Below are 15,590 nucleotides of genomic sequence, written 5' to 3'. Positions count from 1 at the left end.
AGTGGACAGGCACTCAGGGCGCTGCAAGCCAAAGGGCGATGGGCATGAGAGCAGCAGTTACTGGCAAATGTGCAAAACTCAGGGCTGGATCCAGCAGGGACTTTCTGAGATTAGGCTGGGCAAGGCAGGGGGTGTCTAGCACAAAGAAAACAGCCTCTCCTGTGGTGTTTCAGCCCGCAGGGGAATTCAAATGTCACAACTTGGGAATTTTCCATTTGAAGCCCCTTGTAAAATGAAAAGCACCTTGCCCTGCTCTGACTCCTGCCTGCAGAGGGGTTCAGTGCCAAAGTGAAAGGCTTCCTAAAAATGGGCTGACCCTGAGAGGGGGGCGATTTAGGAGCTATTGAGAAACAAGGAAGGACAAACAGTGTTAGGTCATTGCTTCTGCAAACACCGCCAGGGCTGTTCCTCTATAAAAGAGAGAGAAAGCAGTTCCAGAGCCATCACAGACCTGGAGGGGACAGTCTGTGACCAAGGCTGCTGCACCCCCTCCTCGGCACCTGACTCCCTGCTCAAGTATGAAACTCATACTCTCCACTGTGCTGTCCTTCGGGATAGTGGGTAAGTGTCTGCTGAAAGCAGTTTTGGGGGAAAGGAAGAGTCAAAGCCTCCCAGGACCCCAGGCGTTCCCCCTAGACAAGGCTGGTTTAGATGCAGCATGTGCCAGACCCAGGCAGCTGTTAAGTAAAAGCCAGGACAGAAAGCGATGCTTGCTTTGGCAGCTGAGGATCTCTGTCAACAAGCATGGTGTTTTGAGCATTAATGACAGCAGGTTTTTCCTTGGGCCAGCCCGTGGAGGCTGGAGGGAGGTCTACAGCTGCCCACAGCAAGCCTCTGAGCACCCGGCTGGCAAGGAGACGGGATGCTCAGCACCCACCTCCGGGAGCGGACTGCTGGGGAGAGGCTCCGCACTCCTGCTGTTGTGGGGCAAAGGGAAAAATCATCCTGCAGGCATCTGCTGTGCAGGGAGAGGAGCAAGCGTTCAGCCAGGAGGGAGAAACTAGAGCAAGAGCTGCCTGCCAAGCCTGCATGTGTGTTGGGCTAAACTTGAAGGCAGTGACAATAAAAAAGAGCTTAAATAACGACAGGATCCACACGCTCCCCCCTCTGCTCCTGTACTGCTCTGTCCTGCTGCTGCAGCTGCACTTTGCTCGGGCTCCTGTGTATTTTATGCCTAAATTGTGCTGCTGCAGAGCTGTCTCTGCTTGAAGCAATTATTTCTCTCCTCTCTCCCTGCTCACAGTTTTGGCAGGCTATGGGCAGGTAGCCACGGCAAGGAGCTTGCTGCTGTCTACACTTGACCGGGGGGGCGGCTGCCTGGAAAGGGAAAGAGGGGTGCCCTGCTTGGAGTAAGCAGCAGGTGTCTCCTGACCCCCCCATCGAGTGTGGTGGTGATTAATGTCCTCTGGTGGGAAATGCTCCCTGTGTCACTGGCACTGGAATGTCTTTGAGCACCTTGAGAACATAATGATGTCTTATGAACGGTGAAGAGTCCCTCCTCCTCCCCTGCACGGAAGAAGCCAAGAGGTTGCCCAAAAGCTCTGCAGCAGAGGCCGCGGCACTTGGGCTCCCATTGCCTTCCAAGTGTTTACTGGTGCAGCTGGGCTGACTCCCTCAGGAGGTCCCCATCCAGCCACTCCCCAGGGCAGGATGGTTGCCAGCAGTAGATTAAGGTAACCATGGCTTTGTGCAGCCAAGACTTGAAAAAGGTAGATGATGGCAGTAGCAATTAAGGCTAAGGATTCTGCCTGCGGCCAAATTCAGCCCCTTCACTGGGAGGAAGGGAGGCGTCTGCTGGCAGAGTTATGGCTCAAAAATCAAAATTCTCTTTACAGAATATTTCAGAGGTGAAAGACAAAATGGAAATGGCACAGCTTAATCTGGAGATGTTTGAATGAAATGTGCCATCAAGGGTTTGGAGGGAGCAAGCTGTGCACCCAGCCTCTTGGTCTGCGCAGTCTTGCCAGGAAGGGGCAGAGCTCAGGGGAGGTGGCCAGCACAGGCTGGCCAGGTACCGTAACTGCGAGTTTCCAGTATTTCTGGTGTTCAGGTTGCTGAAGGAGGCATGAGTCGGTGTCCACCTGAGGTCTTTGTTTGAGTCTGTGTCCACCGGAGGTCTTTGTTTTGCTCCTGTCTCCCAGAGCAGTCAGTCAGCTGCATTTACTGGTTGGGGGACTCTTAGAAGAGAGGACTGTGGTGCTGGTATGACATCTCTGTTACTGGGTGTAGTTGGAAGAGGTGAGATATAAAGAGGCAGTTAAATATATCAAATCATCTAGCTGCCAAGGAGGTCATGTGTGGCAATGTACTGAATATAGTCTGGCCAGGTCAGAGCTGCTCTCCTGGGGGTTATTTGCAAAGGCGCTGCTTCAGTGGACCGCCTTTTCTGTCCATTTTTGCAGTTTTGAGTCTGATTTCTGTTGAAGCATGTAGATTTGTTCTCCTACTCCTGTGGATGTTGCTGTGAGCTTAGGCTGCTTGATCCACAATGTTGTGCAGGACATCCGTTACCCAGGGACAGGAATGATCCTCCCAGGCGTTCCTGCAGGGGCACATGCCAGGCTAGAAAGAAATTACCTTCCTGCATGACTTAGGAGATGTGCAACAGAGGTCCTGCACCTGGCCATCACCCGAGGCCATGACTGCACGGAACCGGAGATCTTTTATTCACAGAGATGCTGTTTCTCTCCGATTGATGCATTTCTACCTCTTTGAAACTATTCATTTCTGGTTCTTTCTACAGCTCTGTGTTTTGCTGCTCCCCCCAAGGCAAGCATCAAATGGTGCACAATATCCTCAGCAGAAACAAACAAATGCCACAGCCTAAGGGACCACATGCAACAAGAGAGTATTGCATTGAGCTGCCTGCAGAAAGCAACGTACCTCGACTGCATAAAAGCCATTTCGGTGAGTGGGCAGCAAATATCTGTGCTGGGCACTGAGGAGGTTTCGGCAGCTCATTACACCTGGGGAAGGTTGGAGTTTCCTTTGGGTCACTGGTTGTTACCTGTGGTCCCCCTGTAGAGAAGGACTCACCCACAGGGATGCAGGAGGGACTTGGGGAAGTATTATTTCTCATGTGTTCCTGCTCTTTGTTTATTGACTGAAGTCTCTTTGCTGTTTAGAATAATGAAGCAGATGCCATCAGCTTGGATGGTGGTCAAGTTTTTGAGGCAGGCCTTGCCCCCTACAAGCTGAAGCCCATTGTTGCTGAGGTCTATGAACAAAATGGAGGTACATTTTCATGCAATATTTTTAAGCCAAGTGGTGGTGACAAACTGATAGTGCAAAGGCCACCCTTTCCACACAGAGCTGCCACATTATTTCTGTTGGGTCTTTTGTCCCCAGAAGATCCCAACAATCTTCTGTCTGAAATAGTGCCCCTGGCTTCCAGGTCCCAGAGGGGAAGGGGTGGGGGGCAGTTACACCAATATGTGAACCATCACCCATGGCCACAGAGTCACTGCAGTGGCAAGGGGCAGAGCCAGAGCCCCAGTTATGACGTTAGCTGCAATGAAAGTCACTGATCCTGTGATGATGAAGTGGCCATGGGAGGAGAGCACCATGAGCAGAAAACATGGTTCTCATGAAGCACGGCATAAAAATTGTGCTGGTCCCAGAGATCTTCTGCTTTCAGTGACCTTGAACTACACAGATAAAACACTGAGCTAGACAGCACAGAGAACCTGTGTATCTTCCTGCGCAGTCATCAAGGCAAAAAAAGGCAGAAGAGGCAACAGCAATGCAATTAGTGGTTGTGGAGGAACACGCAGTTGAGATTACTGAGCTAAGAGGTGCAGGCAATGCACAGCAAAAAGAAGAGAAGCATAAAAAGAGCTCTGCAGCAATCCTTTCTGATAAGAGTTAGCTCCGTTGCCCCACCTCTGCTCACTCTCTGTACCTTCCTTCGTCTCTCCTGTCTTTCTCTTGGGAGCCAGACATGCTATTTCCCTGTTTGCGTCTGTCTCACCTCACGCAATCCCACCACGTCCAAAGCTCCCAATCTCTTTTGACCTATTCCCTGGAGTTCAGCCTGTTTGTACACAATATTCAGGATCAAAGCAACACGGTGGAGTCATTCTCAGCATGGTAGCTAAGACCACCCAGATAATAAATGGAAGGCTGTGGTCTCTACTGCCCCTAAAACTCAGTCATTTATTCATACATAGCATGTGATGGACTAGATATAATTTTAAAGACTAAATGTGGAATTTCAGTCTCACAAGGCTTACATGTATGCTTCAGCGGGCAATGACATTTAAGAAAAGACTTGCCAAAAAGGCTTGCTGAAGCAACCTTACAAAACTACAGGCGTGTCTAATGTCTGCCCAGGGGCAAAGCATTTTGCACGTGGTTGTATTTTCAGGTCACTTACCATTCCGAATTGTAGCGCTCAGCGTTGGTTCGATATTGGCAGTGTAGCTCACCCTTAAGAAAATGGGAAGATCATGAGTGTTCAAGCAAACTTGCTAATTATTTGGAAGTGCAGCACTTTATTCTCTGAAACTGGGGGGTTGTCAGGATTTGAAATGTTCCTGAGTCCTTCTTTCTCCTGCACTGCAGGCTCCACAACCAGCTACTACGCTGTGGCTGTCGTGAAGAAAGGAACAGGCTTCACGATAAATGACCTGCAGGGCAAGACCTCCTGCCACACGGGCCTGGGCAGGTCCGCTGGCTGGAACATCCCGATTGGGACACTCCTCCACCGGGGAGACATCAAGTGGGATGGCAAAGACTCCGGCTCCATTGAGCAAGGTGAGGTGGGAAACGGTGAGATCAATGAGTTGAAGTGAAGCTGGGGTGGTGGAACGCTGAAAGCGTGGTTAGCCGATCTCCTGTGGAGGTCCAGAGGTGGCTTGCAGAGCAGTCAAGTCATTGACAGTCTTTGTGCATCGCCTCCCTTCCAGGTGCTTGTAAAAATGAATTTTAGACTAACTATTGCTTCTTTCTTATCCATAGCTGTGGCCAATTTTTTCTCTGCCAGCTGTGTGCCTGGTGCCACCACTGAACAAAAACTGTGCCGTCAGTGCAAGGGGGACTCCAAAACCAAATGCTCCCGCACAGCGCCTTATTCTGGTTATTCTGGAGCTTTTCAGTGAGTGAACGTTATTTTTCCTTTGGGGAAATGTTCTAGCCCTGACACATGCACATTTTTGTTATACCAGGGAAGGCTGTGTTGCAATCAGGTGTCCTGAGGAGACTGAATTTATAGAACAACTGGGAGTGCTGCTAATTAAAGATCTGATTAGTAATAACTCACAGGCAGCTAGCGGGAGATGAGAGAGGCAGATGGGCTGTGTGGTTTTGACCAGACTTAAGAAGACACACCATTAACATTGTGCTAAGTCTAACGGGGCTTCTTGAGCGTTACTTCTCTGTCATGACATTTCCTTCCCTGCCAGCATAGCTTTTCTGGGGGGAAGACCACTGCTCAACAGTTGCAATTTGTGCTGAAGTAATCGGCTGAAACAGGAGACAGGGAGCCACAATGTCTGTTTTTTTAACATCTCTTCTGTTCCTCCCACCTGCAGCTGTCTGAAAGATGGAAAAGGAGATGTGGCTTTCGTGAAACACACAACTGTTCAAGGTAGGCCTGCAAGATCACTTGTTTCTCTCCTTTCTAGTCCAACCTCTCACTGCCATTCCATCCTGCAATTAGTCTGCCCTGTGCAGGCTTTCATTCCTCTCCAGGTTTGCCCCAAACCTCTTCTTTCATCTCTAGAAACATGTTTTGCACACTGTGGACTGACTCATCCTTGTTACTGAGAAATATGATTATGGTGGGGTCCACTTTTTCTTCTTTGAGGTTCTTCTTTGAAGAAGGAAAACCTGCTTGATTTAAGTTCAGTGGTATTATCATTGGTGCTGTATCTCAAGAGCCAGCTGTAACGTAATCGCAGAGCCAACAAACACAGGGCGAGCAACTGTGTAGATAATTACACTCACCCATTCCTCTAGGAGGGATTTGGGACGGAATTCAGCCCACAACAAGAGTTCATTAACTCTGCACTTCTTGGAGGTGGAAGATGGCTTGGCATGCCTAGGATCTGCAGTGAGCTCAGTGGAAGCCACCAAGATGGTCATGGGGCAGGGACACTTGTCCTGCAAGGAGATGCTCAGTGGGGTGGGCTTGATCAGCCTGGGGAAGAGATGGCTTTGGGGGGACCTCAGAGCAGCCTGCCTGTACCTACCAGGAGGCTAGCAGGGTGGAGCCAAGATCTTTGCAGAGATGGACAGTGGAAAGATGAGAAACTATAATCATAAGTTGACATAAGAGAGGTCTGGACCAGATACAAGGGGAAATTTTTTCCTCTTAAGGACATGCAAGTAGTGGCGCAGGTTGCTCACGACAGCTGGGTTTTCAAGATCCACCTGGAGCAATCCGGTTTGCCCCTGCTTTGAGTATGGGCTTGGGCCAGAGATCTTCAGAGGTCCCTTCCCACCTGAATTCTCCTGTAACCCTCTGATCTTGGACCTGGGTTCTATTTTCAGCCTTGACATTGGCTGCCTACCAGCCTTCACAGACCATGCGCGGCTCCTGACCTGCTCAATTCATTTGCATGCTGTTTGTGTATCTGTTTGTATGCATTTGTACCTGTCTGGATGTCTAGGCGCTGCTGCCACACAAATCCTCTGACTGCTGGGTTAGTTATGACAGAGGCAGAGGCACATGTAGCCTTTCCGCATTCCCTTCCTATGACCACAGTGACCCCACTGCCATTGCATGCAACCTATCTTCTGCAAAGAATTCTCCTCTGAGCCTCAGAAAAAATAAATTCCAGCTGCCCCAAGCTGGCTTTTTTTGTGCTGTCTTTGTGGTGACGCAACTCATGGTTCTTCCCTTCCTCCAGAAAATGCCCCGGGCGAGAAGGATGATTATGAGCTCCTGTGTCTGGATGGCAGCCGTCAGCCTGTAGACAACTACAAAGACTGTCACTGGGCCAGGGTACCTGCTCATGCTGTTGTGGCTCGAGATGATAGCAAGGTTGATGATATCTGGAGCTTTCTCTCAAAAGCACAGGTATCGTCAAGCTCTCCTTCCCCTAGCATCCCCTCTTCAGCCCTCTGGTTTTGCTTGCTTTCTCCAGCTTTCCAAGAGCTTTGGTAGTTGCTGATTATTTTTCCCTCGTGGCAGGAAAAATTTGGCGTGGGTACAACCAGCACCTTCCATCTCTTTGGGCCACCTGGCAAGAAGGACCCAAGCCTCAAAGACCTGCTTTTCAAAGACTCTGCTATACAGCTGAAGCGTATCCCATTGCTAATGGATTCTCAGCTCTACCTGGGCTTTGAGTACTACAGTGCCATCCAGAGCCTTCAGAAAGGTAGGCAGCCAGGAAACACTAACGTTGCGTCAGCGTGACCTGCATTGAAGAGATGATGGGATCAATGGATTTGTCTGGGCAAAAGGAACATGATTTTTTCAAACACAGACAGCATCCTCTGCAAAATATTTGCTGTGAAAGGTATTATTAAAATCACACAGTCTTCACAAAACTCACATCAACAGGAGGAATCTGTTGATTCTAAAGTCAAATAACGTCATCATCACACCAACAAAGGTACATAATTTACACACACTCTACCCCATGTCCCTTCACCATGATTACAACAAAAATTGCCCATGGCTATTCAGCTGGCAGCAGAGATTGGGCACGGTCAAAACTGCTGCTAATAAACCCCATTTCTGGGATGTAAGAGGAAGGAACATCCTGGGGCACCAGGTCCAGTATTGGCCACTGGAGGGAAATGGTGCCCTTTATTTCCATCTAGAGTCACCAGGCATTTACCGACGTCCCAGCTGGCTTTCTGAGAGTCAATCACCCCACAAATGACTTCTGAAACCCACTTAAAATGTATCGTTGCTCAGAGATCTCTGTGGTAGGCTCAGCGGCTATGGCATGTATGGAAGGGGATGCATGGACTCCATGTTGTCAAAACAGGTTATTCAAACCCCACTTTATTACAGAATACAGTTACAGAAACGTAACTAGGTTGTATTTTTCCAGCTGGGTCTGGTCTTAGTCTCATGGTTGTGTGGGCTGTGAGGTCTGGAGGAATGCGGAATGTGTTACAGGCAGCAATACCAAGTACTATTAACACAGGGTGGTTTAGTGGTTGCAATGTTTTAGCTAACACAAATATGGGTGAATGGCTTGCTATGCAGAAATTCTCCCTTCTGACCTATAAATTGATTTTTGAGCATCCTTCAGCTTGAGAATCATCCCTTCTATTCACACCAGCTCAGGGCTTATTAAACAAGAACGGCTTGCACCGAGCGGCAGCAGGTTGGTGTGTACAGATGGTTTCACGGCTGAGTCCCACGCACGCAGAAAGCAGCCTGTCAGTAGCCGTGTTGTTAGCAGGGCTCCAGGCTTACCCTGGTTTTTCCTCTTCTGGTTTTACAGATCAGTTGAACTCCAACCGCAGGGAAAACAAGACACGGTGGTGTGCGGTAGGCAAGAATGAGAAGAGCAAGTGTGACCTCTGGAGTGTGGTGAGCAACGGGGATGTGGAGTGCACTGTGGCAGACAACACCAAGGACTGCATTATTAAGATCATGGTACGTTTTTTTCCTTTTCTTCTCCCTGTGAACCTTTCTGATGGAGAGCAGTGTTGCTTCTTTCAGCCTGGGACTAGATGGGGTGGAGGAGGGATAGATTTTAAAATACAATACTGGGAGCTTTGTGGGAAACACTTGTGGGCAGAAATCAACCTCATCACAGGGAAAAGTCTTGACTAGTTTTTCACTGATGAAATGTTTAAAAAAATAATTTATTGGACAGCGTTCTTTTTTGAGGTTTCCTAAATAAAAAGCAATTTTCTGGCATGAGGTAACTTTTTACTTGGAAAAGGAAGGCAAAACACAGATTTCGTAAAATGCAGAGAAAAACAGTTGCCTGTTTAGAAGTGGAGTGACTCCATAGCCTAGATGAGTATGCTGGTGGCAGCTCGGGTGGCTGGGTCGGTACCATGAAGACTGCACAACCTGAAAGGACAGGTGAGAGAAGGAAATCTGTTTGGCAGGGAAGCAGGCTAGGAGAGACACATGCCTGAGCCTGCAAGTGTCTGGGGAGGAGAGCTGCTGCTGCTGGAGGTGGTTACAAGTGCACAGAAGCGATAATTTCCAAACTCCCTCTGTTTGCACCAGCAAGACCTCGTCTGTCCGTATGCTAAGGGATGGCCTCTCATGTCTGCTTAGCCCCAAGCCCTCCTCCCTTACATCAAGCGCTTCTTTTACAATCTGATTTCTGAAAAGCTCTGGTCTGGGGACATACAGCATCATTTCACTGCTGTGCCGTTTTCATTGCAGAAAGGTGAAGCAGATGCTATCAGCTTAGACGGAGGTTTTGTCTACACTGCTGGTGTGTGTGGCTTGGTGCCAGTGATGGGAGAAAGCTATGAGGGTAAGCACAGCCCGGGCTGCCCCTCCAGCTCCAGGTGGTAGGGGACAGGCTGGTGCAAAAGCACTGGTTTCATTCTGAAATCTAGAAAGCAGCCTCAGCACTACCTCCTGCAGAAAACACATGGTGCTCTGAGGCAGCTCTGCTCAGCGCTGCACGCCTCTTCCTTCCACAAGAGTGGAACAGCCCTGGGAGAGTGGGCATCGACAGTCAGGAGCACAGCCTCCAGCTCCTGTCTTCTTCATTTTAATCATGATGTCCCTGTCCTTTGGCACTGGCCTTGGTAAAACTACTCGTTTTAACACAGAGGAGCAGATAGAGGCTGTGCTTTGTTCTGTTGATGCACAAATTGATACCTGAAATAGTCACTTCTAGAATGAAGTTTCTCCAGAAATTAGTGAGCTTGATCCTTTTTTAGATTTGCCCTATCTTTTATCTAATACCTTCTTCTTTTTCCCTCACACAGATGACAGTCAATGCAGCAAAGCGGAAGGAGAACCAGGTAATTTCTGCCAACAGAGGGACAGAAAACAGCCCAGATGTCTATAAGTAGAAAAATATACATGCAGTCATGAGAGGAGAATCCATGGCCAGTCTCTGCACAAAGAGCCACTGTGTCCAATGTAGATGATAAAAATCTGGGAGGCAAATTTGGTTGACAGAGGGGAAGTCTGGGTCTGCAAGCAGATACCAAGGCAAAGCATGTGGTAGTGGCAGAGATACATGCTTAGTTGCTGCTGTCTGGAGCACAGTCACACCATAATGGTGCCAGGGCTGCACGCAGCACAGAAGGTGCTGGCTTGTAGCGTTAGGAAATTGTTCTTTGTAGAAATGGGAAGAGGGACAGGAGGGAATGTTCTTGTCCTTTGCTAAAAAGGGGATAAGAAATCAGGTGGGGATAAGAAATGATCATCTATGTCTTGCTGTAGTGTTCTCATGCATAGTCAAGCATCACAGTTTGGGGGGAGCGGGGGAATGTCAGGGAAAATAATTTCCCAGGAGCATGGTGGGAGTGGATGCAGCACATCTGCAAACTCTTCCTTTGCCGCTGCCTGGCAAATCATTTATAAGTGCAAAGTATTTCTGCTACGCTGTTCATAGGTGCCCCCTCTTAAGTGGAGCTGATGCTCTCCTAAGGGAGCACGGTGGGGTCCTTAATTCTCTTCTATTTTTTCTTCCGAAAGCATCCTACTTTGCTGTGGCTGTTGTGAAGAAAGCTGATAGCGATATCACATGGAACAATCTGCAGGGTAAGAAGTCGTGCCACACTGCTGTCGGGAGAACTGCTGGCTGGAACATCCCCATGGGCTTGATTCACAACAAGACAGGGAGCTGCAACTTCGGTGAGTTGAGTTTTGCTTCCCTTTCTTCAGGCTGGGAATCAGCTTGCAAAAAATGTTTTCCCATCCTTCACCTGATCTTCAGTTTCTTGGGCCTCAGAGATTCCCCCTTGGCGGTGGGAAATGGAGAAGACACTGTTATTCAAGGTTTCACTGAAGCAAAGTTTTGCAAAGCTGTTGCTGATTGCTTCAGAGTAAGACATGTCACGTCAGCTGCTTTGAGGGGCTTTGCTTTCCTTTCATGTCTCTCCCTTTCCCTTTGCAGCAGCCCCAAAAGTATTCCCAAAAGGGGAATACAGGCTGCCCCAGGTGTAGGGGGCCTGGGGCTTGTGCAGGGTGTGGGGTGTGGGTAAAGGATGGGTTTATGAATCTCGGAAGGGAGGGGAAGGGCGCCGAACAGGGGACAGGGGCTGATCTTCATTCAAGAAACTTAAAGGGACTGACCTGACTGCCTGAGAACAGGGGGGTAAAAGCCTGCGCTGGCTCTGGGGTGTTCCAGACTGTTCAGAAGATCCAACTTTCAATTGCTGAGAACCACAGTCCAACAAAAATAATTTGGAAATATTATTGACCAAGGCAAATTACGGATATAATTGTTAAAAGGAAATCTCTAACCTCAACAGGATACCAGTGTTAGTAATTTCAGCCCCAGCCCCTCCACCCTCCTGCCTGCCTTTCCTGCTGTCCCTTTTTGCCCCCGAGCTCTGGCATCACTGCCCAGCGCAGCTCTGCTGACCCACAACGGCTGCGAGGGCTGGCGCTGGGCGAGCTGGAGTGGTTTGCAGCGGAAACCTTCTGCTTCTTATGCCGAGACAGTGCCAATTGCAACTGAGCCCTGGGCCCCGCTTCATTACAAATAATAACAAGACACGAGTTTCACAGTGGAAACTGGATGCATGCGATCTGCTGTCCACTGAATCGGGCTCCTCCTCACAGCCCGTTTCCAGCCCCCAGTGACCACAGAATACAAATTCAGTGCCACAACGTATTATTGAAAGAAAACCTAACTTTTCAGTGCAGGAAAAGTGAGATTTTCCTATTCCCATCTCCAGATGAATACTTCAGCGAGGGCTGTGCTCCCGGGGCTCCCGTCAACTCCCGCCTCTGCCGACTGTGCCAGGGCTCTGGGCGCGTCCATCAGGAGAAGTGCATCGCCAGCAGCCACGAGAAATACTACGGATATACGGGAGCTTTCCGGTAGGTGGTGGAAACACCCGAGCTCCTCTGAAGTGCCCTGGGGCTAATCCCAGAGGTTATGGGTAGACCACATACTGTGTACAGCCTCACATCATGCTGACCTTCTCTTTTTCTCCATCACACAGCTGAAGGTATATGTCTCTGTAATATCATACACACGCTATACGTTTGTTCTTTATGCAGCTTTCTGCAAAACGGTGTAACATGTTCTCATTTTGTAAAACTGATGTCCTGGTGCCTCCAGGAAAACCTGGAGAGTTTTGGCCAGGCCCATGCCAGCGGTGCTACACTTGTAACACAAATGAGGAGTGTTAAAAGTTGGGGAGCTGCAAACAAGGCTGCCACTGGATGCTCCTCGTTAACCCTGCTGCTTGCCTTAGTTAAAATGAGCTGTTCTCTTAAAAGCGCAGACAGTAGGGGTCAGCCCCAGCGCCATCTCCTCTGCACCCCCTCAATATCAGCTCAAATCTGAGTAATTTGTACTGGGGTGAATTTAAAAAGAGAATGAATCTTGTTTCATTTACATCTAATGGCAAAGAGACCCTGCTTCAGGGTTTGCAGTCCTTTCAGTGCAAGATAGGGTTTCTACAAAGCTTTTAACGCACGCAGGCAGGCATTGCAGAAAGCAAAGTGAATTCTAAACCTAGCCAAACTGTTTCTTTCTGACAATAAAACAAATCAGTGAGATGTGAGAAGGATGGTTTTTTTCCAGAATGTGTTAAAAGACTGTCTCTCACATAACCTTAAAATATTCACGGCAGGGCTTCTAGACTTGGCTGTCCTCAGAGATTAATTTTACAAAATAAGACATAGTTCAGAAACAGAGCTGTGGGGAAAGGCAGATCACGTCACTTGCCTTTCTTTGTACTTCCCAGGTGCCTGGTCGAGCAGGGGGACGTGGCTTTTATTAAGCATTCGATTGTCGAGGAAAACACTGATGGTATGTGGTTATCCTGTTGCACGGGTCCTGGCAGGGCTGCCTGCCCCTCTCTGCACTATTTTTGTTCCCAGTGCAGAGTGTAATAGCAAGCTTTACCTGCCCACCCTGTCAATCTCACCCCTCCTGCAGGAGGAGCGGAATTCAAGCATCAGCACATGCTGTCTGCCCAGGGTGGCTCTTCCCATGCGTTTCTGCGGAGACACTTCCCCGCTATCATTTGATTTCAGCTGCACAATTATTCCGGTTGTCCCTTAACTACAGACTCCTGCCTCCACACCTTTGCACAGCACTCTAGCTCCCCACACACCTGAAAGTTAAAAGTTTGGTTCACATTTCTGAAAGCAGTGGTTGAAGTTTTCCAAGCATTTGGGAAAAAATGCAAGGAAGGAGACATAACTAAATCTCCCAGCCTCCTCTAAGAATCTGATTAATCCCACTGACTTTTCCTGAGTTTTACTTACAGCCTCCTTTGTACATGTCAAGTCTCGAAGTGCCAGTGCACACGCAGGCTGCAACAAATGCCTTTCTTAGGTGTTGTGAGGCTAATGTTCTTCTACACAAGGCCTCTGAAGCTCCAAACCAATTCTCTTTAAAGGCAAAAACAAAGAAGAATGGGCCAAAAATCTGAAAATGGACCAATTTGAGTTGCTGTGCACTGATGGGCGACGGGCAAATATCATGGCTTACAGGGACTGCCACTTGGCCAAAGTTCCTACCCATGCTGTGATCACACGTCCTGAGAAAGCAAAAAGAGTCCGCGAGCTGCTGGAGAGACAAGAGGTCAGTAGTGGAAGAATGTTCTGGGATTGTTTCTATGCAACATGTTAGCATTTTAAAGCAATGATGCTCTGAGTTTTCCAGAATTAGCACTACGTGGCAGATTTTAACTTACTGATATGAGGTGGCAGCCTTGTCCCTTAGCCTCCCCCTTCCTCCACCCCTTCCAAACTGCTCTTTTTCCTCTGCCACCTTAGCAAGCGCACCTTTAGGTAACAGCCAGATCGTAGCGGTTGCTATTGTCAATGCTATACTTGTGTGACATGAGATTATCACCTCCTCCTTGGGCTATGCTCTTGCAGGCACATTTCAGAAACTCCCCTGGGGTACCTGGTCCGTAATCCAGCTGGGTCCGGCACAGCCCTGGGAAGACCCCCTACACACACAGTCTTACAGCTACTGGTGTAAACGTAACCAGGTTAAACCAGCTCTGTTTGATTTTACACTGAAAACATTAATATTTGCTCCACCGCCAGGGTCTGCTGGAAGGTGCTTGGGAAGTCAGCTCCTTTTGCTTGCAACTCATGGTGACGGCATAGGACTTGCTGGCAGCATCTGCCGATGGGTGCTGCATGTAGTGACGTGTTAAAATGGAAAAGAGTTGTTTTGACAGTTGTGCTACAGCTGTGCCTCCTGCTGAGAAATCCCTCATCTAACCACAGGGTGGAAGATGCAATCCTAAATTTCTGGAGCTTGGCTGGGGGCTCCCAGGGTGATGGTGAAGAGCTAGGACTAAGAGCTAGGCTTGTACGAGCTGAATCTTGCCAGCGTTCTACTTTTTACATACACTAACCTCTTTGTGGCTTTATTTCAGAACCTGTTTGGACCAAAAGGAATGGAGAAGGACAGGTTCAGTATGTTTGAGTCTCAAACCAAGGACCTTCTGTTTAAAGACATGACTAAGTGCCTGGTCAAACTCCGTGATGGAATAACGTACAAGGAATTCCTTGGGGATCAATACTATGCTTCAGTTGCCAGCCTCAATACCTGCAATCCATCAGGTAACTATACCGGCCCCAGGAAGAAGTCTGTGAATCGCATTTCTTAGCTCTGCAGGCACAGACAGTTTCTTCTGCAGCTGTCCGTTTCACTTCTTTAAAGCAAAATGAGGATAACTCATAAAGATGCCAGTACACTTCTCTAAAAGTTCCTTGGATGAACTGAAGTCTGGCATCAATGGGAATCGAAGATTTTTACTCACCTTTAGAAAATATGCACTTGGGGAAATGGTAAAAGGAATTCCTCCATCCCATCAGTGTGTGTTCAGTGTGATCTGTGGTTAAGACTTTTTTTGTGGTGCACTGTATGTATTTTCCACGTGATGACATTGTTGGCATGGCTGGGTGTGTGCTGGTGGGACAGGAGTGTTCAAAGGCAGGATCTGAAGTTACCCCTGTCCTTTCCCTTTTCAGATCTCCTCCAGGTGTGCACCTTCCTTGAGGACAAGTAGTGAGATGGGAAGGACCCTTGCTGGAGGGGGAGGAAGCATCGGGCCATGACTCCCCTCATGCCCTCAGCACCGAACACCCACGTGCAGAGGGCCCTGTGCCTTCGCTTCTTTCTCTGCCTTTCCTCATCACTCTGAAAGTGGCTGTTTGAGACTTTACCAATCTCTGCTGCCATCACAGCAAGAAATAAAATCTCAAATCTAAATGGGTGTCCTGAGATTTTTCAAAATGGTCCTTAAGCCCATTCCTTCCTCCAAACCTCTTGCCGTAGGACAGTGCCAGATATCAATGTGGCTATTGCCACTTAAGGCTATTGCTGCCCATTAGAGAAATTTGTTTCAACGTTTGCCAAAGCAAAATGAATTAAATATGCCCTAAAGCGTAATTAACAAATGTGTTGTACCATCTGTGCTTTTGCTTCGCCCAAGTTATCCCATTATGTCCGCAGCAGATAACAGTTGCCCGGTGTGATTAGGACACAGGAAGA

General features: G+C 48.5%; 1 protein-coding gene across 1 annotated transcript; it reads left to right on the top strand.

The window, feature by feature from the left end:
• The first annotated feature begins 222 nt into the window (after positions 1-222).
• Positions 223-15,308, top strand: TF (transferrin). The gene is made up of 17 exons (XM_056358100.1): positions 223-561; positions 2,744-2,907; positions 3,126-3,234; positions 4,564-4,755; positions 4,960-5,095; positions 5,532-5,587; positions 6,852-7,021; positions 7,136-7,322; positions 8,406-8,560; positions 9,311-9,404; positions 9,868-9,903; positions 10,586-10,744; positions 11,794-11,938; positions 12,814-12,878; positions 13,474-13,658; positions 14,470-14,656; positions 15,068-15,308. The coding sequence occupies exons 1-17, from the start codon at positions 519-521 to the stop codon at positions 15,103-15,105; spliced, it is 2,121 nt and encodes a 706-aa protein (XP_056214075.1). The 5' UTR covers positions 223-518; the 3' UTR covers positions 15,106-15,308.
• Positions 15,309-15,590: the final 282 nt, after the last annotated feature.

The sequence above is a fragment of the Falco biarmicus genome, chromosome 13 (genome assembly GCF_023638135.1).
Source record: "Falco biarmicus isolate bFalBia1 chromosome 13, bFalBia1.pri, whole genome shotgun sequence".
In the NCBI taxonomy this organism is placed as follows: domain Eukaryota; kingdom Metazoa; phylum Chordata; class Aves; order Falconiformes; family Falconidae; genus Falco; species Falco biarmicus.
The sequence above is the reverse complement of the archived record's forward strand: the minus strand, read 5'-3'. Positions and strand labels throughout refer to the sequence as shown.